General features: G+C 40.1%; 1 protein-coding gene across 1 annotated transcript in view; it reads left to right on the forward strand.

Annotated features, from left to right (window-relative positions):
- The first annotated feature begins 899 nt into the window (after positions 1-899).
- Positions 900-24775, forward strand: part of LOC126810126 (organic cation/carnitine transporter 2-like) — a 32331-nt gene continuing 8455 nt past the window's right edge. The window contains exons 1-12 of the mRNA XM_056098416.1: positions 900-960; positions 1231-1268; positions 3091-3194; positions 4154-4308; positions 5733-5901; positions 8975-9199; positions 10511-10737; positions 11264-11372; positions 12138-12337; positions 17761-17798; positions 20333-20436; positions 23321-23475. Of these exons, the coding sequence (XP_055954391.1) occupies positions 900-960; positions 1231-1268; positions 3091-3194; positions 4154-4308; positions 5733-5901; positions 8975-9199; positions 10511-10737; positions 11264-11372; positions 12138-12337; positions 17761-17798; positions 20333-20436; positions 23321-23475 (1585 nt within the window). The remainder of the gene's footprint in view (positions 961-1230; positions 1269-3090; positions 3195-4153; positions 4309-5732; positions 5902-8974; positions 9200-10510; positions 10738-11263; positions 11373-12137; positions 12338-17760; positions 17799-20332; positions 20437-23320; positions 23476-24775) is intronic.

The following is a 24775-nucleotide window of genomic DNA, read 5'->3' on the forward strand; positions in this document are numbered from 1 at the left end:
AAGTTACCTACAGATTACAGTGACACTGCTGGCACCCAGGGGGCCTAAAATTGCTTAGAGCCAGAGGTGATCTAACATTCTTGTGGACTATAAAGTTAACATTAAAGGAGCTAAATCGCTAACATTTGGGACCTAGAATTGACAAAAGTGGGTCGCAATGCATATAATACTGTAATATGAATGTATATAAACTGATTTACATTCAATGGTTTCCGTTTTTACTCCAATTTCAAATCCGTTATGTTATGCAAATTTCTAGCGTCTGGTTATTCCAGTTTACATACGCCGTTTGATTTGGTGCAATGTGTCTAGCCTCGTCCCTCGAGTCTCTTGATACAACTAGGGCTGAAGCGCATTATGGTACACGATTCGTGTACCAATGGTAAAATGTTTATTTTGTCTTAAATATTGGATATCAAAAGCCCATCTTTTCCCGTTAAGATCACAACATGAATGTTGATATAATTTGACAAATAAATCGTGTTTTCAATGTTGAAGATTTTGGATGATATTGAGTTAGAGACTTAGCTACTTTAAACACATCAAATGCGTTTTAAAAAAAACATTTTTTATGGAGAAAAACAACAATAAGCATTAAAAATTACTTACGATGTCGAACATTCCGCCATTTTGAAAACGTCAAATCTAATCGCCTAAACACCTAAACATTTGGTTCACAAATGCGTATAATACCTAATCGGTCTAATCTAATCGGTTCACAAAAACGCCTAAGGTTGTGTAAAAAGGTTACGCGACCTACCTATTCGAACGTGGCACGAAGATATTTGTTTAGTAGAGGTCATATTGTGTTATATCGTTTTAAGTAGCCTACTTTGTGATATAGGCCAGTCATAACGAAATAAATAGTATGCGCTTATTGTTGATACAGGGCAGACATAATGAAGTTTGACGATGTTCTCGAGACAATAGGACCGTTTGGGAAATATCAGAAAATACGATGTTTTTTATTGTGTCTGTTTTCATCCGTGTCTGCGTGGCATGCGTTAAATATGGTGTTTATCGGTGCCGAGCCAAAATTCCACTGTGATATTTCAAACGTTAATATTTCTAGTAGTAAAATATCTAATGTTAGCGATGATGTTTTATTAGAGTTATTGGTACCAGATGATCCCTGTAAACAGTATGATGAGAAAGATATTGTCAATTATACAGGTAACCATATCCTGTTATCCAATATGTCTACCACGGATTGTACCAGGGGATTTTGGTATTCTAAAGAAATATATTCATCAACAATAGTTTCACAGGTGAGTATGACACACCTGTATACAGGAGGTCTGGGCAGGGTGATTTAAATTGCAGAGATGCTTCAAAACGGATACGTCGCAAAAAAATTGTAGAAGTTTAGGAGGGGGGCTGGGGTCTACTGGACTGTATGTGTAACGTTTTAGTAACGGGTGGACCACGTCAACTGGAAATTCTGCTGGCCGGGCACAATTTCCCTCAGAGCACATGTTGTATGTCTGTCTTCATTAGCCTGACTATTGTAGAATAGTAGGTCGTTCCACCCCATTAAAATTCTATTCACTATCATGTTGATATAATTATGAATGCAGCTGAATGCGTAATCACGTGACTGTGAGATTGTGAGATTCGTTATGCAATGCAGGGTGTTTAAATATTCACGCGGAAACTTTGTGTCTGTGGTAGTCGAGCGCATAGGGAGAGAGAGAGAGAGAGCGCGAGAGAGAGAGAGAGAGAGAGTTTAACATTCACTCGACACAAACTACGTCATCTCGGCACTAACACATTTTATTTCAATAATTCGCTTGCGCGTAAGGGTCTTTAGCAGTGGGAGGAAATCGGAGGACCCGGAGAAAACCCACGAGATTGGACAGGCGACCCGACTCCTTGTCACGTACAACCGGGGTGAGCGCTTAGGGACTAGAAATAAAATGAAATAGGGTTTAACGTCCTACTATTCTGCTCCAACTGGGATAATGAAGACGGACATACGCCATACAGTGTCAAATGAGGGAAATTTTATCCGGACAGCGACACTACGGCCTACTCTTATATCACATTCTAACTGCCAAGAGATCTTTCGCGTTCACGCAACGTGTACACGTGATCCGGGGTTTTTGTCCCATCCGAACGATTATACGTTTGAACTTGCCAGGTCAAGCCCTTGACCTGTGCCACTAACAAGGGGGGGCCTCGCCGGAAAATACCAATGGACTTTCTCAGCCAACGCAGGCATCGAACACGGGACCTCCGAGTTAGCAAGCCTACGTCTTACTCACTGAGCCACCGTGGCTCCAAAATAAAGAGATAATGTCCTGTATCATATTGAAGCCGGTGTTGCCTGGTAATGTCTAAAGAATTGAAGTCGGTAATTTTAAAACATTCCATAGAAGTATGTCCTGCTGTGTAGTAATGGTTTTATTTGTAAATATTTTATGTTGACTTCAATACATCTAAATACAATCTGATTAAAACACAGATCCTATTTCGTTTCGTTTTTTATAGTACAAAATTTCGTTTTATTTGTCTGTACTACACTAGGATCTGGAAGAGTTGTTAGATAAATGAAATAAAATAAAATGAAGTGGGGTTTAACGTCCTACAATTTTGCTCCGAACTGGGCTAATGAAGGCGGGCATACGCCATACAGTGTGCTATGGGGGAAATTTTGCGTGCACGCCATTGTGTACACGGGACCTCGGCTTTTCGTCCCATTCACTGACAAGGAAGAACCACACCGGAAAATCTGGATGAACTTTCTCGGCCAATGCAGGGATCGAACACCCGACCTTCAGGCTAGCGAGCCAGCGCCTCACCCACTTTGCCACCGTGATCCCCGAGTTGTTATATAACCTGCGTTCTGGATGGCGTGAGGGATTAGCCAATGAAACCATCTGTTACGGCGACTTCTTGGCGTAAGTAAACCACTAGAAACTTCCACACTGATTGACTAATCAATATCTGACGTCAAAGGGTCAAAGGCCGCTCGTTCGACCCTGACGCAACCTCCCACTACAACTGGTCAGATCTTTATGTAGTGTAGGCGATCAAATGTATAAAAAAAACGAAACGAAATATAGATCTGTCATTTAATATCTACAATAGTTCGATCTGGTATGTGAGAGAAAGTTCTGGAAGAGTACGTCCAAGTCGGTGTTTTTCTTGGGAAGATTGTGTGGAGCTGTTTTATTTGGTCAGCTGTCAGACAGGTAAACTTCATTTTTCATTAATTAAAATTGTTTTAATCAGCAAACTACGACTGAAATGCCACGGGCATATGAATTTCTGTTCTTTGGGATTTCCAGGTAAAAACTCTAATTTCTCAAATAATAATAATTCAAAAATAAAAAGTACCTGGTTGCTCTCAATCTCTATTAAAGAGATAAGTTTACCCGTTGCTTATTTCTGGTAAAACTCGCTGACCATTAATCAGCGTGGCATCGGTTCCTAAGCTCCGCCCTCGGGATTAGTTAGAATGAAATGCTGCCGATTTCACGACAATTAGGCATCGGTTCGTTGCATGACTTACATATCAATTAATCTGGAACATTTTCCACATCTCGACATCAAAAGTTCATTCGAAAACAGCCGATTTGATGATTTACCGGAAACTATTTTAAGCACTCAATGCGAGTGATTCGGTTAAATACGTGAAATTTCTGAAGAAACGCCAGTTTGAGCCGCCATCTTGGATCTTTGTGAAGCGACCGACGGAAGGATACATCACGTGACATTCAAAATGGCCGACGTATGGCCGGCGATGTTTTACCAGAGATAAATAAAGGGTAGTATTATTCCTGAGATCGAGATTGGGTTGCTCTTATAGTTCAAAATATTAAAGTTTTAAATTTGTAAAACCAAACATTAGATTTGAGAGGGTTGTTCAATGATAAAGATCATGAAGAAATAAAATATAAATTAATTCGGAACAATATAATAATCTAATATTCATATTTTTAATTGTAGATTTTGTCGACGTCCTGTGTTATTATCTGATATTCTATTTTTTATTGTAGATTTGCTCGACATCCTGTGTTATTATCTGATATTCTATTTTTTATTGTAGATTTGCTCGACATCCTGTGTTATTATCTGATATTCTATTTTTTATTGTAGATTTGCTCGACGTCCTGTGTTATTATCTGCTATTCTATTTTTCATTCTATAGATTTGGTCGACGTCCTATGTTTTTTGTTGGTGCTGCTATATTGTTAGTAGCTGGAAGTATTGCTGCCGCTGCCCAAAACATATATATGTTTTTACCGATGTATTTTCTACAAGGAGTAGCACAAGCAGGAATATTTCTTGTAGCGTTTACACTGTGTAAGTTATATTCCTCACCAGTTGCAATTGAAGGAAGCGTAATCGGAAACGTCTTTTTAAGGGCACCCTTTCCCCTCCCACTGCATACATAACAATAGGAGGGGGCGGGGTTGGATGGCTGAAAAGTTAGTACGTGCGTGCTGTATCATACGGTCTGCCATTGAGTCATCTGGCGTGGTTTCGATTCCCCGGTTGTAGCTGACAAGGTGTAGGGTTGTCTGTCCAACCTCGTGGGTTTTCTCCGGGTCCTCCAGATTCCTCCCACTGCTAAAGACCCCTACGCGCAAACGAATTATGGAAATAAAATTGAAACATAGTTTGTGTCGAGTGGACGTTAAACGCCATCTCTCTCTCTCTCTCTCATTACAATAGAAATACAATTTGTCATATATTAGTCCCTAGATAACCGAATAATTATGTTGAAGAGGGCTGAAATTTACAATCGTGGAATCGTAGTTCCTCAGTGGATAAGGCACTGTCAAGTTTCTTGCCAAGGTTCTGGACGGAAAGCCTACCAAGTAACAGTGGCTAATCGTTCGTTTGGGAGTTCCTGTGTGAAATGAAATGGGGTTTAACGTCCTACTGTTCTGCTCCTAAGGACTAGACAGCTGTCCTTGTCAGGCCCTCCGTTCTGCACCACTGGCAAGGGGAAACCACGTCGGAAAATCTGGATGAACTTTCTCGGCCAATGCAGGGATCGAACATCCGACCTCCAGGCTAGCGAGCCAGCGTCTTAACCACCTAGCCACCGTGGCTCCCCGGGGTCCTGTGTCAAGTTGGCGTATATACGTAAAACAACCAGTTGGAAGATATATCCTACATATCCTATGCATGTCTTTATCAGCTCGGTTGGTGCACAAGATAGGACATTAAATGGGCTAACTCGCTAATATTTGGGACGTAGGAATTGAGACAACTGGGTCGCAACGCATATTATTAATACGAATGTATATAAACTGATTCACATTCAATTTACTTTACTTTAATTTCAAATCAGTTATGTTAGGCGAAATACGCCAAAAGTCTCAATCGAATGACAATCTCTACCATCTGGTTATTTCATTCTACACCGAGGTATTTATTGCGCATGCTCTCAAGATAAGAATATGATGTCACCGTTTGACGTGACTTGGGAATATGTCTAGCCTCGTTCTTCGAGTCCCTTGTTACAAATTGCACTGAAACGCATTATGGTACATGATTCGTGTACCAATGGTAAAATGTTTATTTTGTCTTAAATATTGAATATCAGAAGCCCATTTTTTCCCGGTATGATCACAACAGCGGTGTTGATTTAAATTGACAAATAATTCGTGTTTTCAATGTCGAAGACTTTGGATGATAATGAGTTAGAGACTTCGCGCCTTTAAACGCTATTTCATTTCCATTTCAATTTTGTGCGTTTTATTTTCATTTATTTCCAGCTACAGAACTTGTTGGACCAAAGTATCGTCTGTTTGTCGGTATTATGATTTTAATGTTCTATTCTGTTGGTTATATGACGTTATCTGGCATGGCGTATGTATTACGAGATTGGAGATATCTAGAACTAGCAATAACTCTACCTGTTCTACTTTTTGCCGCATACTGGTGGTACGTATATTATATTTATCGATCTTACTGATTAATATATTAATAGAGAGACAGAAGGGTAGAGAGGGAGAAGGGGGTGGGAAGAGAGAGCGAGAGAGAGAGGGGGGAATAACTTCTCCAACCAGCCTAATCTCCTCCCTAGAAAGAGAGAAGGGGGGTGGGAAGAGAGAGCGAGAGAGAGAGGGGGGAATAACTTCTCCAACCAGCCTAATCTCCTCCCTAGAAAGGGAGAAGGGGGTGGGAAGAGAGAGCGAGAGAGAGAGGGGGGAATAACTTCTCCAACCAGCCTAATCTCCTCCCTAGAAAGGGAGAAGGAGGGTGGGAAGAGAGAGAGAGAGAGAGAGGGGGGGAATAACTTCTCCAACCAGCCTAATCTCCTCCCTAGAAAGGGAGAAGGGGGGTGGGAAGGGAGAGCGAGAGAGAGAGGGGGGAATAACTTCTCCAACCAGCCTAATCTCCTCCCTAGAAAGAGAGAAGGAGGGTGGGAAGAGAGAGAGAGAGAGAGAGGGGGGAATAACTTCTCCAACCAGCCTAATCTCCTCCCTAGAAAGGGAGAAGGGGGTGGGAAGAGAGAGCGAGAGAGAGAGGGGGGAATAACTTCTCCAACCAGCCTAATCTCCTCCCTAGAAAGGGAGAAGGGGGGTGGGAAGAGAGAGCGAGAGAGAGAGGGGGGGAATAACTTCTCCAACCAGCCTAATCTCCTCCCTAGAAAGGGAGAAGGGGGTGGGAAGAGAGAGCGAGAGAGAGAGGGGGGAATAACTTCTCCAACCAGCCTAATCTCCTCCCTAGAAGGAGAGAGAGCGCGCGAGAGAGGGGGGAATAACTTCTCCAACCTAATCTCCTCCCTAGAAGGAGAGAGAGCGCGCGAGAGAGAGCGAGAGAGAGAGGGGGAATAACTTCTCCAACCAGCCTAATCTCCTCCCTAGAAAGAGAGAGAGCGCGCGCGAGAGAGAGAGAGGGGGGGGAATAACTTCTCCAACCAGCCTAATCTCCTCCCTAGAAAGAGAGAAGGAGGGTGGGAAGAGAGAGAGAGAGAGAGAGAGAGAGAGAGGGGGGGAATAACTTCTCCAACCAGCGCGCGCGCACACACACACACACACAGACCAATTACAACCTACGTCATTCATTAAGCTGACTTCTTGATATGAATAATATGACATATCTATCGGTCTGTAAGTTTTATTAATAGTTTATACAGTGTACACCCTCGTGCTTGAGGCACGGTTTGTTGGCCTTTGTATGGAATTTGTCACGAGAAGAATTCCACAAGATAAGAGTCCGTGGAATGTAATTTTGACCTGTGGGGTTTTTGTACCACAAAAGTTGATGTCAAATAACTTCTGGAACTTATGGGGTAAAAAAAGACATGGACAATAAACACTCAATCAAAATTATTCTTAGTCGAAAAACCTTTGGAATGTGGTACCACGCAGGGAGATAAGGGGGTCTGAGACGTCATATATTATATACTATTCAAAAAAAGTAGGGGATATTTGATTTTGGGGGCATAATACTAAAATATGCAAATGACTACGAAAAAAGTCACTATAGAACCTAACAGAAGAAACATTTCCATTTCCATGTGACGCCCAAACGCACCAATAGCTACCGCATGGAATGCAGGTAATGCTTGGGATCATCATGGGGGTCCAACCCAAGATTTGCACAACTCTGACTTTGAATGTTACAGTCATTGTGGCATTGAATTCCAGGGTGGAAACATCAGTTTAATTGTTTTAGTGACCAGAAAACAAATTTTGATATGAGTCGGCTTACCCAAAATGAAAGGTTACGTGCCCTTGGCATGCTACAGATCGGCACAACACAGGCGGTTGTGGCGCGGACGATGAATGTTTCTCAGTCTGTCATAAGCAGGCTATGGTCCAGATACCGTGATACACAATCTGTACAAGACAGACCACGCTCAGGTCGACCAAGGGCGACAACTCAAGCCCAGGATCCATTTATCCGTACCTTGTCCTTGAGAAATCGTGTCATCACAGCAAATCAGATCAGCGCTCGTCTTCAAACAGACACTGGTGTGAGAGTGAGTGGCCAGACGATTCGGAATCGACTGAATATTGGTCACCTTTGCGCCCGACGTCCTCGCGTGATCCCTTGTTTGAGAGATCATCACATTCAGGCAAGACGTCGTTGGTGTAGGGATCGTCAACACTGGGATAATCGACGCTGGAGCAATGTGATGTTTTCAGATGAGTCAAGGTTCATTGCTGATCTTTTGGACAGACGTAGGAGGGTGTGGCGTCGTCGAAACGAGCGCTTCCAAGACGTTAACGTCATCAGACATGATCGATTTGGGGGTGGTTCTGTTATGGTGTGGGGAGGCATCACTGTTGCTGGAAGAACGGCTTTACATGTTGTTGCAGGGCGTGTTACAGGCCAGTACTACCGGGACAACATCTTGGCAGTCCATGTTGTGCCGTTCGCACGACGTCATGGCCGCCGTTTCATCTTCCAGGATGACAACGCAAGATGTCACGGGGCCAGGATCGTTACAGATTACCTCCAACAACAGAACATCACCACATTACCTTGGCCAGCACTGAGTCCCGACCTCTCCCCCATCGAGCATGTCTGGAACATGCTTGGACAGAGGTTACGTCAACGTCAACAACTTGCTGCTGCGTTGCAACAGGAATGGGACAATCTGGACCAAAATGACCTTAGACGTCTCATTAGGAGTATGCCACGTCGGATCAATGCTTGTTTGGCAAACAGAGGAGGATTTACCGTTACTGACTTGGTTGTGATGCTGTGGTAACTTTGCTGTTTGACCCCGGGTATCATTTTACCCTTATAATGGTCAGTCTGTGCCTTACTTAGTCTAACGATCATTTGGAATAAATCGATGAATGTGAACTTCATTTCATTTTGTCATTTGTTTCTTCGTCAGTTTCATTAGGTGACTTTAATAACACTTAAAAATCAAATATCCCCTACTTTTTTTGAATAGTATATATAACAGCGTCATTACAGTATCATGAGTTTACTGGAGGCTAGTCTATCGAGTCATGTATTAGAAATTAGAAATATAATATGTTTTTTTTTCTAGGTTTCTACCAGAATCTGTTCGTTGGTTGTTATCTCAAAATAAGAATGAAGACGCTCAGAAATATCTCCAGAAAGCAGCCGCTGCAAATGGAACGGTACTCCCGACATCGATCACAGAAAATGTTCAAGTTAGCACCGCCGTTAAAACTGACAGAAAATATTATTTCATAGATTTAGTTAGAACATGGTCGATGGCTAAAATCTCTCTTAATCTTTGGTTTAATTGGTACGTGGGTGGAATCAGTTCCGTCATTAGCGTTGATCTGGTTTAGATTTGGTAATGTGACAATACTGAGAAATTACTATTAAGGTTAACACCAGCAAAACCCCAATGCCGGCCCCAGGAATGAGTTAACTGCCTTGTTGCATAGGATATGGGGTGGGGGAGGGTGGTGGCGTGTGTGTTGTATCATAAGGTCTGTTATTGAGTCAACTGGGGGGGGGGGGGTCGCTTCCCCGATTGTGCGTGGTAGTGAGTAGGGCCGCCTGTCCAATCTCGTCGGTTTTCTCCGGGTCCTCCGGTTTCAACCCACTGCTAATGACCCTATACGCAAACGAATTATTGAAATAAAATTGAACCATATGTTCGCCCCGAAACAACCTAGTGTGTGTCGAGTGGACGTTAAACCCCATTTCCCACCCCTTGTTGCGTAGGGTCCACATGTTAGGAAGGGATAAGTGGTGCTATCATCTTGTAATAATAGTTATTGTTGGTCTGTTAAAGCTGCACTTGTGTAGTTAAATTTTACTCATAGATGGTGTTGGTCTGTTAAAGCTGTACTTGTATAGTTAGATTTTACTTATTATACTTGTAGATGCAATATATAAGATATACACAAAGAGCTGTCAGTTCTTGCTATAAAAGTCCACAAATAGATAATTAACAATGAATATATGGAAAATTTCATTTAAATTCTTTATTCTGAGCGACGTTACGAGCGACGGAAGGTGTAGCGTAGATTGTTTATTATCGTAGTCAACCGAGACTTATCATCGATTATCCATTTTATCATAAAGTTTTTAAATCTTCCGGCTGTTTTAATCCATTGAAATATCTGCCATCCGATGGTCTAGAGAGTTGATTATAGGCTTGTTATATTAATAGATATCTACATAATCGTATATATAACATTTGAAGCTAAAACAAGACCTACAGTAGGCAGATTTAGCTCTTACATAATGCATCTTTAAGAATCTTCTCAAATACTGAGAATTTGTTTGAATTAGGAAGTTCCCCAGCCCGTGAATATGGCGCCGACAGATTAACCAAGATGTCTCAGAATTTTCGAGACTGGTTTTCTCTTGTCAGTTGTTCAGGAGGAAATGTCTGGCATAGATACGCCTCTTCAGATTGAACAAAACAGCGCTGCACGTTAAAGATTCCGGTTGAAAATCAACTTAAAATTAGAATGTAGCGCATCTGTCCGGCCAAAATTTCCCCCATTAGTACATTTCATTACACATGTGGGTGCAGGAACTTAGACAGCTAAACCCCATTTCATTTAATTTTTATTTTTCGCTGTTTTTATTTTTAAAGGTTTGTAAATGCTTTGGTCTACTACGGATTGTCGTTGAACACAGAAACTCTAGCCGGTGATCCGTATCTGAACTTCTGTATTGCTGGAGCAGTGGAAATACCGGCGTTGTTATTGTGTATGATATCTTTAAACAAAGTAGGAAGAAGGATACCATTATTTATATCAATGTGTGTTGGTGGCATTGCCTGCATATTATCAGGAACTATTCCTATTAATGATAATTCAGGTCAGTTGTTTGGATTGTTTATCATTATTTTAAAGGGGGGTTGAACTGGCGTGGTTTCGATTCCTCGGCGGGACAACAGAGTAAAAGGGGGCATTTGGAACTGTAACGCATGCGTCGTCTCAATAACAAACTATCTCAACCAACCATGGCAGCCAAAACATATTCGTTGTGTTTAATTACGTCACCATTCTACTTACACCACCTCCGTTGTCGGGGCTGACAGAACTGTCACAGGACTGAATTCCGAGCCACTCAATTGTAATTCTGTCAATTCGAGACGTTCCGGACTGACAATCCAGCATCCCCTTCGTTGTCGAGGCTGACATAACTCTCAAAGGACTGAATTCCGCGCCACTCAATTACAATTCTATCAATTCGGGACGTGCCTGACTGACAATAGACCATCCTAGATTGGACAGGGTGACAAGCAAAATGTGCGCACTCGTTCTGGTGGGTTTAACAACCTCACTGACAATTGGAAATCGAATAATTTTTCTTCATTTTTTTTTTTTTTTTTTAGATTTAGATTTAGAAACACTGAAAGTCGTATTGGCTATGATTGGAAAGTTCTTCATAACCGCATCTTATGGAATTATACATTTAATGACTGCTGAGGTGTTGCCTACTGTTGTGCGGTAAGAAATGACGGAAGTGGTATGACAACATGTCATATACATCGCCGGTCAATCGTCTTACTCGCTTGGGTCAGACAGGTTTCCTTGTGACGATGGCATCACGGACGTGCTAATAGCAATAAGGGGTGACTGGGTTATTTGTCTACGGCCCAGAAACTGTGTCTGAAAAAGTACGACAACGTGGATCGTCCTGAAGTTTCCTGCCCTACGCTGAAATTGCCCATGGTTTCATGGTAAACATGTGTCTGCGACATCACCCTCGCTAGAAGTAGACGTTAACCAGTGAGTTCCATTTTGTACTTGCACCAAGGTATATATACATTTAAGCTAGGATGGACGTGACCGACCAATAGTGACCTTTGACCTACTCAGAACGGATATATTTCAACGTTAGTAATTCCCGCCATTCTCCGTGAGTAGTCTGTCAATAAACAATCCGTGGCAGGGCCGTAACTAGCTCAGAGCAACGAGGGGGCGGGAAGTGTCCTCATGGGTGCTGTCATATTGATGGACAATGTATATCTATTTTTTTTTTGGTCGAAAAATTTTTTCACGCGGGGGAGGGGGGGGGACTTCGCACCCCCTCATCCCTGTCACGGATTGTTCATTGACGGAAAGTTACGACTACTCACGGAAAACTGCGGAAATTACTAACGTTGAAATTTACCGGTTGACATAATTACTTACATTTTTTTTAAAAAACAATGAAGCTTTTCCTGTGACCTTTAAATTACTAAACGTCGTCATTGGACCAATTTGTTACAGGAATATCGGGATGGGAGTGGCATCAATGTCGGCACGTATTGGTGGTATACTGGTTCCTACCATGTTAGATTTAAAGTCGATCTGGACACCGTTACCACTAGTTATTTTTGGTAGTCTATCTATAGCAGCTGGTATTTTGGCGCTGCTGTTACCAGAAACCACGGACAAACCACTACCTCAACTATTGGAAGATGTATCAAGTAAAAGTAAAAAACTGTTAGTATTGTATTATTCAACATCCCATTCTTTCACTGAAAATATGTTCTTCACGTGATCACCAAACCTCTGTAACTATGCTATGGGAAGCTAAGTCAAGTGAGATTACTGGCCATTACTATCGAAACTACATTGAGGCAGATCACCATTAAATTTCATCATCTCGGTACCCACAAATTGTAGATCGTCTATTTATAGTAATCATCTATCTGTCTCTTTTCTCCCCTTTTGCATGCCCATTTTTGTTGATTTTTTGGTCTAGAATGGATGAAGAGGGTTTGAATTAACATTTTCAGCCAGGTTTTAGTAAATATTCATAATTTTGATAACGGGGTTATCAAGTTGGCTACGGTGATATGTACGGCAACTAGTTTGTGTTACATGTTTTAGTAAGCTTCTTCAAGTTTGTATATCTCACAATTTTGGTGGTCAACTTCATACAAGTTTTAGTGCAAAGACATGACTGAAGTGAAAAGCATTCAGCCCAACGAAAATTTGGAGAAAAGTTGGAGGTGGGCAAAGAGGCCAGGTCAACTTCATACAAGTTTTAGTGCAAAGACATGACTGTAGTGAAAAGCATTCAGCCCAACGAAAATTTGGAGAAAAGTTGGAGGTGGGCAAAGAGGCCAGAATTAACATTGAAGTCAATGGGTAAAATAATGATGGTCTACCTCCACATGCTATTTTCACTATGTCTGTTTATGGACAATGAGCCAGCGAGTAAGGTGCTAGCTCATTTACCAGGAGTTCTCGAGTTCCTTCCCGGTTTCGTTCCGGTGTTGACCGAGCAAGCACCTCAGGATTTTCGAACGTGGTTTCACCTCCACATGCTATGTTCACTATGTCTGTTTATGGACAATGAGCCAGCGAGTAAGGTGCTAGCTCATTTACCAGGAGTTCTCGAGTTCCTTCCCGGTTTCGTTCCGGTGTTGACCGAGCAAGCACCTCCGGATTTTCGAACGTGGTTTCACCTCCACATGCTATGTTCACTATGTCTGTTTATGGACAATGAGCCAGCGAGTAAGGTGCTAGCTCATTTACCAGGAGTTCTCGAGTTCCTTCCCGGTATCGTTCCGGTGCTGACCGAGCAAGCACCTCAGGATTTTCGTACGTGGTTTCACCTTGTCAGTAGTGAAGGCCCGGGGACCTAGCAAGGGACAGTTGGCATGCACGTAAATAGCACCTTGACAGCTGGAATTTCTCAAAGGGGCCGACAAAGGGACCGGGAGGGAGGGAGCGCCTGTCTAACCTCGTATGTGTTTTTCGGGTCCTCCTCTCCCCCCCCCCCCCTCTCTCTCTAATGACATTCAATTACTTTATTGAATTGTCAGATATCCTCTTACAGTCCCATATAACAACTTTTGGTCTTCGCAGGAATTATTAGTGAGCAGAAATTCGGCCGTGTATCTGTTATCACTCGCCACTTCACTCAGTTATATAGAGGGATGTCTCGCGTTTTCCTTTGGCGTTCGTCACTTCCGATTCAGGAAATGATCTCTGTGTTAAAATTATGTTTGGAATGTGTTTAACCAGCTCTATCACATATGTGATAATGACTGGCACCAATATTGTCCTTTAACCTTTCACAATATTATAGTTTGCAAGGGAATTTATCAAATCCGTCAAAAGGTGACCAACAGCTTTAACTTAAATACATTATTTAATCTTTTGAAACAGGGAATTCGAAACTACGGAGGAAGAACGGGAGAAGTGTGATGATACACTGTTGTAATTGTTAAATGGAATAGGGAGCGTGGACTGGCCCTACAGTGATACCGTGCTGTTTAACTGTTGAATAGTTTGGGAGCGTAAACTGGTTCTATAGTGATACCATCCTGTTGTTACTGTTGAATGGAGTTGGGAGCGTAAACTGGTTCTACAGTGATAACATGCTGTTGTTACTGTTGAATGGAGTTGGGAGCGTAAACTGGTTCTACAGTGATACCATGCTGTTGTTACTTTTGAATGGAGTTGGGAGCGCAAACTGGACCTATAGCGACACCATGCTGCTGTTACTGTTGAATATAGTTGGGAGCGTAGACTAGTTCCACATTGATACCACACTGTCGTTTATGTTAAATAGAGTTGGGATATGAAATGAAATGGGGTTTAACGTCCAACTGTTCTGCTCCGACTGGGCTAATGAAGACGGGCATACGCAATACAGTGTGCTATGAGGTAAATTTTGCCCAGACAGCGACGCTACGGCCTACTCTTATATCTAATTCCAACTGTCAAGGGATCTTTTACGTGCACGCCAATGTGTACATGGGATAGGCTTCGAAATTAGAGGACGCAAAGACGCTAAAAACGTGCTAAAATATGAAAATAGCGTGTTAGATTTGAACTAAAACGCAAAGTTCAGCGTCTACGGTATTTAGTTTAAAAAGCAAATTTTAAAACTTGAATTATTCTATAGCTTCTTGATTGTCATACGAATAATATTAGTCGAACAGTTGGTAAGAAGTTATCGGAAGTATAGTTTTTTTTCAGAAATGCGTAAAAAAATTAATTCAAATGATGAAACTTTAAGGCGATCTATTGCACTTAAGAATTTTTACTTGTTGCATATTCAATCCCAGGAGAAATTAAAACGTATTTTATTCATGTTGTAAGTGTTTTTTGACCATCAGAATTCTAGAAAAGCTTTCCCCAGATCCCAAAGTCCAGAGTCCTCAAAAATTAAAAGCTCAGTTACATATCGGCGCTCAATTCCATTATGTCATCATTCTTCAACTCCTCTTTCTTATACTATCTCATTACTGCCATATTCACAGTCACAGTAAATCACCATGTTAGTAGTACCACTAGTGAGTGGGTCGTGGGGCGGTAGACTGTAGAATTGTTATTTCTATCTCACAAAAAAGTCGAAATTGACAGATAGGCCTCAAGATTTTGTCCCATTTGCCATGAAATTGACTAAAATTTTCAGGCCCAGTCCCCAAAAATTAAAAGCTCAGTTACACATCTGAAATTTTTTCGCGCCTGCGGCGCTCGATTCCATTATAACATCATTCCCCCACTCCGCGGTTGTGTTATACTGTCTCAGCTATTATATTCACAGTTGTAGTGCCCAGTTAGTAGTAATTGTTGCAGGCCGGGTTATTAAACTAACCATTAAAGGGACATAACTCTTTCCCCATTGGGATGCAGACGACCATTAATTTCCCCATTGACTTCAATGTTAATTCTGACCTCTTTGCCCACCTCAAAATTTTCCCCAAATTTTCGTCGGGCTGAATGCTTTTCACTACAGACAGAGAAATAAATGGTCATGTCTTTGTACTAAAATTTGTATGAGGTTGACCATCAAAATTTTGAGATACACAAACTTGAAGAAGCATAGTAAAAACATGTAACTATTCGCCATACATATCACCGTAGCCAACCTAATAAGTCTGTTATCATTCCGCCTCAAGATCATGAATATTTACCAAAACCTGGCAGAAAATGTCATTTCCAACCTTCTTCGTCCATTCTAGACCAACAAATCAACAAAAAGGGGCATGTAAAAAGGGAGAAGAGAGACAGAGAGAGATGGTGAAATTTAAACATACATTATGCAAGAACTTTAGGCCTGAAATGCTATCTAAATTATTAATTAGACATTAATTAACTTATCCAGACCATAATGAACTCTCGATGTCGTCGCTAGCCTGCGATGTTTATTGGATTAGGTTCCGATTTGCTGTCCGATTTCCATTCATGATTTAATCACAAAATGGATAAACGAGACTATGTTTTTTATCCTACCGACTCTAGTAATGATGATCGAGGCTAGGCCGATAATTCAATCGCGAAAATCTCGGTTCAGAGTAGATCAATTTGAATGAAATTTTCAGCAAATTGCATTTACATTATCCAGTTGTTAACTATTATAGTGAGAACTGCCAGCTTTTTATCTAATCTCCTATAATGTATCTTTAAAGCTGGTCTGTCCCCCTATTACATATTATTAAAGGGACATGAACATTTTTATACCATACGCCATTGTCACGCATCCTGTCCAATTGGCTAACCAGGAACTCCCGGGTTCGACCGCGGGTGTTGGCTAAGATTTACTGCCCTTGCATCGGTCTGAGTTCTTTTAATCGCTGTTGTGCAAATTAATGGAATGGCATGACACAATATTTTGGTCCATTCGGAACGACTAGCCTTACTTTCCTTGCCAGTTATACCATCTTGAATCTGGGTTATTCAACAATCTGATTAGAATACAGATCTATATTTCGTTTCGTTTTTTTATACTTTCGATGGCCGCTACTACATGAAGATCTGTCGGTTGTAGTAAAAGATCGCGCCAGAGGTCGTACGAGCGGCTTTTGACCCTATGACGTCAGACTTTGATTAATCAATCAGCGTTGACGTTTCTAGTGGTTTTCACACAGTTCACACAGTTCCGTGCATGGCACGCCAAAAAGTCGCCGTAACAGACCGTTCATTGGCTAATCCCTCACGCCATCCAGAACGCAGGTTATATAACAACTCTTCCAGATCCTAGTTTATAAGAAACGAAACGAAACAGGATCTGACAAAGCCGCCCGACTTTGTCAGTCCCCATATAAACTCGGTACAGCACCGCAATTCTCCCGTCAAAAGTCAAAACCTAGTAACTCACTTTTTTTTTTATCAAAATTGAGTTAGAACCAAATTTGTAGTTATTAGGGTTTGTGCTTCCTGTTGTTGTACTAGATATTCCGATCTCTTCATTTTGTAAGCAGTTACACCCATGACACAACCTAGCAAGTTTTTTTATTTGCCTAGTATGCCACAGCAAAACCTAGTAACTCAATAGTCAAATCAATGGCTAAGCTGGAGTTTAATATTCATTCATTACGTTTTCCTTTGTTTTCTCAAAATAAGAAAAACGTGAGTTACTAGGTGTTGCTTTTTGACGGGAGAATTGCCTACCTGTTCGTTCTTCAATCGACATTATAAACACCACTAATATGCCAAACAAAATTATTCGTGTTATTTATTTATGAATCGATCGGTGGTCACGCCTCTCTGACTAGAAGCATAGAAGCCTTAGTATGACTATATTGTTGATACAAGGCAGACATAATGAAGTTTGATGACGTTCTCGAGACTATAGGACCGTTTGGAAAATATCAGAAAATACGATGTTTTTTATTGTGTTTATTTTCCTTTGTGTCTGCGTGGCATGCTTTTAATATGGTATTTATCGGTGCCGAGCCAAAATTCCACTGTGATAATGAAAACATTAATATTTCTAGTAGTAATAAATCTAATGTTAGCGATGATGTTTTATTAGAGTTGTTGGTACCAGATGATCCCTGTAAACAGTATGATGAGAAAGATATTGTCATGTTATACGACAATTATACAGGTAACCATGTCCTGTTATCTAATATCTCTACCACGGATTGTACCAGGGGATTTTGGTATTCTAAAGAAAAATATTCATCAACAATAGTTTCACAGGTGAGTAGAATATATCTGTATACAGGGTCTGGGTCAGGGTGGTTTAAGTACAGTGGACTCGACCACGCATGCCGGATTCAACAGCATGTCGGAATACTCAATTGTCGCTATACCGGAAGTATTATACCGGAAGTATTATGATAATGCACCCTCGAATAACCAGAACTTAAAATATAACATTCAAAATTTCATTACATTATATCAAACAACTGCATAACAAGACGTACCAATAACATAACTATTTGTTTTGAATGTATATATTCATCTAAAGTTGATTGTTTTTACTTCTGGTTTGAATATCGTACATTCCCTTGTATTTATTCATTCTATACTTAATAAAAACATGGTAATGCGCAGATTTTTATATTTTTTTTCCCGTGTTCTCTTATCTAGTGACAGTCAATTTCTTTGAATTGTCACATATTCTCTCACAGTCTGACTCAACAACTTTTGATCTTCGAAGAAATTATTAGTGAGAAGAAATTCGCCCGTGTATCTGTAATCATTCGTCACTTCAGTCAGTTATATAGAAGGATAACTCGTGTTTTCCTTTTGCGTTCGTCACTTCAGTTTGTTGGAACCTTCATTATTCATCTATTCATCTGTGTTAAAATTATATTTGGAACGTGTTTAACCAGTTCTATCACATATGTATATGTAATAATGATTGACACCAGTATTGTCTTTTAAGCCTGTTGACACTGTATCTTCTTCATCATCTTCGTCTTCAATTGTTAATACACTTATCTTCCAAGCCACCCCACCCCCCACCCCCGATAGATGACGAGCTTGGATCCTGAGATCGGGTGAGTTAAAACAAAAGTAATGAAACATCATTGCCCCCATCGTTTTTTCGATATTGGTGAATATACTCGTTTTTCGATATTCGCGAATAATGAAAAACAACTAGCTCGTTTTTCGATATTGGCGAATCTCGAAAAACGAGCTACTCGTTTTTCAATATTCAAACTTGAATCTCGTAAAAGCAGATTAAATGGATGTATATGTACAGAATATCTTCAAAACACATTTGATTAAATATGTTTTGTAAAATGAACTAAACATATCATAAATGAGGATGCCTGTGCAGTTGATTCACATAAAAAAATGCTCCTTTTCCTTGTTTTTTTATATTGGCGAATGGCTAAAACGAGGTACTCGTTTTTCGATATTCACCAATATCAAAAAACGAAAAACCAAAATCGAGCTAACTTCGCACTGCCAATAGAAAATATATATATAAATATGAAATGAAATGAAATGTGGTTTAACGTCGTCCTGTTCTGACCCTAGTGCGCTAATGAAGACGGGCCTACTCCATACAGTGTGCTATAAGAGAAATTTTGCCCGGACAGCGGCTCTACGGTCTACTCTTATATAGAAAAGACGGGCATACTCCATACAGTGTGCTATGAGGGGAATTTTGGGCCCGGACATTAGCGCTATGGCCTACCCTGTCTGCAAAGCATTCTCAGGTGGGCTGATTGGGTTTGGTCCTATCTTACTAAATGTATAGTACTATGGGGTTCCTAGTTTAATAAGTTATGGATAGATTACGAAAAGCGTCTATTTAAGTCAGAGAATGGACAGTGTGAGGGGCTAAATCTATTTGTTAAGGCCAGCTCAATTTTTTTCAAGGTCGTTTAGAATTTAGATGTAAATAAGGTTAGGGTACATAATTGTTGGCGAGATTGTGTGTTAGGGTTAGGGATAGGACTTAATATATGGTTTGCTTTGGGTTAGAGTGGAGACTGGTCTTATTTAATCTAATTTACTGGGGCTAGGTCTCGGTCCAGGGTTAGGGTTGGGATTAGCGCTAGCCCTGTTTACATCTCTTGACCTATGACGAGAAATTGAGCTGGCCTTATCTTTTAGCACTAACCCTGTTTAGTGTGTGTTAGGATCGGTCAATATCTACATAATGCTATAAGATTCAAATTGATATAGTAATGATATTGCTGTCATAAAATAAAATATAAATTAACGGAACATCCAACTGTATAAATGTTCTGCATACATAAATTAAATTTAATGTTGTAAATTCTGGAGAGGAGTCAACATAGGCCAAGAGAAATGAGAGAGAAAGAGAGAGAGAGAGAGAGAGAGAGAGGGGGGTGGAGAGAGAGAGGGGGGGTTTAATGTCCACTAGAAACAAACTTAGTTATTTTGGGACTAACACATGGTTCAATTTTATTTCAATAATTGGCTTGCGCGTAGGGGACTTTAGCAGTGGGAGGAAACCGGAGGACCCGGAGAAAACCTACGAGGCTGGTCAGGTGACCCTACTCCTCCTTGTCACGTACAACCGGTAAATCGAAACCACGCCAGCTGACTCAACGACAGACCTTATGATACACCGCGCACGCGCTAACCATTCGGCCATCCACCGTACCCCACCCCCTTTCTTCCGAATGAATTAAAATATTGTTTATAAAAACAGGAATATATGTAAATGTCTTTTGTTGGTGGGTATATTTTTTTTACTTCAATAGATCCAAATATCTTTTCAAAAAATTCTTTTGTTTCTACAATAGTTTGATCTGGTATGTAAGAAAAAGTTTTGGACGAGTACGTCCAAGTCGGTGTTTTTCTTAGGAAGATTATGTGGAGCTGTTTCATTTGGTCAGCTGTCAGACAGGTAAACTTATTTTTTCATAATTTTGTGCTAACCGAGATGACCAGAAATCATGGAATGTTATTGAAGGGAAAGTCGGGGAATCCTTAAACATACATGATGTAAGAGATCTGCCTATTGCAAGTCTTTCTTTAGGCCTGAAATGTTATATCTAAATTATTAATTAGACATTAATTAACTTTTCGAGACTACAATCAACTCTAGATGGCATCGCTAGAATGCGATATTTTCAGGATTAGAATCATATCGGCTGTTTAACGCTCATTGGTAATTAAATAAAAAGTGGATAATCGAGACTATGTTTTTTGTCGTATCGACTTTAGTAATGATGATCGAGGCTAGACCCAAAATTCAATCGGTAAAATCTCGGTTCAGGGCGGATTAATTTTGACTGATATTTTCAGCAAATTGCCTTTACATTAACTATTATAGTGAGAACTGCCAGCTCTTTATCTAATCTCCCATAACGCCCTGTCGATGGCATCCCCGGGACTCCGAGAATACATCTCTGGCCAGAATGACCACCATATTTAAAAATTAATATACAATTTTCGTAATGCGGTTCTACCCCGTTTCACCTGTCATAAAAAAAGAATAACCTTTCCTTTTTTTATTAAATTTAAACGAAATAAAAGAATCTCAGTATTCGCGAACTATACTGTGGTTTCGACTAAAATCGTCGATATAGCAAATAAAATGTCAGTCAACTAGCTCAGTGTCTGTTCCAAAGCGCGGAGTGCCTGACAAGGACAGCTGTCTAGTCAAAGAACCGAGGTCCCGTGTACACATTGGCGTGCACGTAAAAGATCTTTTGACAGTTGGAATTAGATATAAGAGTAGACCGGAGAGCCGCTGTCCGGGCAAAATCTCTCTTATAGCACACTGTATGGCGTATGCCCGTCTTCATAAGCCCAGTTCGGAGCAGAACAGTAGGACGTTAAACCCCATTTCATTTCATTTCATTTGTTCCAAATCGGAGCTGATTGTAGGTAGACAGGTGAGTTTAGTATGATCATCAGGATAACTAGATATTTTGCTTCCTCCATCAATCATCACTGACGATAGGACACAGGACAGGAAAACCTTGAGAAACCGGGATCGAGTCTGGGACCCACTATTCAGTAAGCCGACACCATACCCCCTGAGTCACCGCGACGAAAGCATTTATTCTCGGATTAATTATAGGAGTAGCCCATGCGACTGTACATAGTGATGTGTGACAATAACGTATGGTATAAATAGATAAAGTAAATAAGACGAGTAGGAGATTTTATTTATCACCCAAACCTTTCTTACGTGCACAAATAAATAAATATAATTATTTGCTATAGATTTCACTTTTACTGAACTTGATTACATTACGACGTAGTGATACATCATTTTTTGACAGCAACTCAACCATTGCAAAGTCCTTTATATTGGCCCAGTGTTTCCTTTAAGGTCAATTAAATAAAAATAGTTCATTTTTAATAAAAATTAAAAAAAAGAAGTTACTTTCATAAAAAAAAAAATGAACTGTTCTTTGAAAATAAAAAAAAATTAGTTACTTTTAAACTGGTCAATATCGCAGTAGATTATGAAATTTATCACACAAGCGATATCTACTGCCGAATGTATTATTGGGTGATAAAGTTTTATACGCTTATGATAGTAAATTAGTGGATTCAATTAGATGGGGTGTTCCCACTTAGCCGGCAGGCTTTGATGTCAAATTTTGCCGCTAATCCAGAGTTAATCCTAGAACAATGGTGTTATACACTATAGTCCATATCTTTTTTAAGACTAAAACTGTATTGATTTTAACAAATTTAACTCTTATTAAATAACATTAAATAGCTTACACATATAAAAATATATTGATTTTAACAAATTTAATATTTATTAAATAACATTAGATGATTTACACATATAAAAATGCATTACAATTTACACATTTAACTTTTATCAAATAGCATTATATAATTTATAAATAAATGCCTTACAACATAAATAAATGCCTTTCGACACAGATCGACCATCTATTTATATTAATATAGTGAATTGAATTCATGTTTGAAATCATAACGCCGGCATGAACTGTGTTCAAAATGTCATTAATTAGTTGGTTAATAAATTTTATTAAGAGGGATTAAGAGCTCATTAACGCTGAACACTAGTGAACAGTTCTTGAGTGACTACTTTTAAACAGACTATAGTTTTAAGATCAATCAAAGGATTAACAGTCTGCCGGCTAAGTGGGAACACACCAATTAGATTTGGTCGACCTCCTACGTTATTATTATTTGACCCCGTATTCATTAGCACGTAGGACGTTAGACACTATTTCATACCCATTTCATTCATTTATTGTTATTCTACTTTGTTATTGTATAGATTTGCCCGACGTCCTGTGTTATTATTACTTGATATTCTATTTTTTATTGTAGATTTGCTCGACATCCTGTGTTATTATTACTTGATATTCTATTTTTTATTCTAGATTTGGTCGACGTCCTGTGTTATTATTACTTGATATTCTATTTTTTATTCTAGATTTGCTCCACGTCCTGTGTTATTATTACTTGATATTCTATTTTTTATTCTAGATTTGCTCGACGTCCTGTGTTATTATCTGATATTCTATTTTTTATTGTAGATTTTGTCGACGTCCTGTGTTATTATCTGATATTCTATTTTTTATTGTAGATTTGCTCGACATCCTGTGTTATTATCTGATATTCTATTTTTTATTGTAGATTTGGTCGACGTCCTGTGTTATTATCTGATATTCTATTTTTTATTGTAGATTTGCTCGACATCCTGTGTTATTATCTGATATTCTATTTTTTATTGTAGATTTGCTCGACGTCCTGTGTTATTATCTGCTATTCTATTTTTCATTCTATAGATTTGGTCGACGTCCTATGTTTTTTGTTGGTGCTGCTATATTGTTAGTAGCTGGAAGTATTGCTGCCGCTGCCCAAAACATATATATGTTTTTACCGATGTATTTTCTACAAGGAGTAGCACAAGCAGGAATATTTCTTGTAGCGTTTACACTGTGTAAGTTATATTCCTCACCAGTTGCAATTGAAGGAAGCGTAATCGGAAACGTCTTTTTAAGGGCACCCTTTCCCCTCCCACTGCATACATAACAATAGGAGGGGGCGGGGTTGGATGGCTGAAAAGTTAGTACTTGCGTGCTGTATCATACGGTCTGCCATTGAGTCATCTGGCGTGGTTTCGATTCCCCGGTTGTAGCTGACAAGGTGTAGGGTTGTCTGTCCAACCTCGTGGGTTTTCTCCGGGTCCTCCAGATTCCTCCCACTGCTAAAGACCCCTACGCGCAAACGAATTATGGAAATAAAATTGAAACATAGTTTGTGTCGAGTGGACGTTAAACGCCATCTCTCTCTCTCTCTCTCATTACAATAGAAATACAATTTGTCATATATTAGTCCCTAGATAACCGAATAATTATGTTGAAGAGGGCTGAAATTTACAATCGTGGAATCGTAGTTCCTCAGTGGATAAGGCACTGTCAAGTTTCTTGCCAAGGTTCTGGACGGAAAGCCTACCAAGTAACAGTGGCTAATCGTTCGTTTGGGAGTTCCTGTGTGAAATGAAATGGGGTTTAACGTCCTACTGTTCTGCTCCTAAGGACTAGACAGCTGTCCTTGTCAGGCCCTCCGTTCTGCACCACTGGCAAGGGGAAACCACGTCGGAAAATCTGGATGAACTTTCTCGGCCAATGCAGGGATCGAACATCCGACCTCCAGGCTAGCGAGCCAGCGTCTTAACCACCTAGCCACCGTGGCTCCCCGGGGTCCTGTGTCAAGTTGGCGTATATACGTAAAACAACCAGTTGGAAGATATATCCTACATATCCTATGCATGTCTTTATCAGCTCGGTTGGTGCACAAGATAGGACATTAAATGGGCTAACTCGCTAATATTTGGGACGTAGGAATTGAGACAACTGGGTCGCAACGCATATTATTAATACGAATGTATATAAACTGATTCACATTCAATTTACTTTACTTTAATTTCAAATCAGTTATGTTAGGCGAAATACGCCAAAAGTCTCAATCGAATGACAATCTCTACCATCTGGTTATTTCATTCTACACCGAGGTATTTATTGCGCATGCTCTCAAGATAAGAATATGATGTCACCGTTTGACGTGACTTGGGAATATGTCTAGCCTCGTTCTTCGAGTCCCTTGTTACAAATTGCACTGAAACGCATTATGGTACATGATTCGTGTACCAATGGTAAAATGTTTATTTTGTCTTAAATATTGAATATCAGAAGCCCATTTTTTCCCGGTATGATCACAACAGCGGTGTTGATTTAAAT

Source organism: Patella vulgata, chromosome 2, assembly GCF_932274485.2.
Source record: "Patella vulgata chromosome 2, xgPatVulg1.2, whole genome shotgun sequence".
NCBI lineage: Eukaryota > Metazoa > Mollusca > Gastropoda > Patellidae > Patella > Patella vulgata.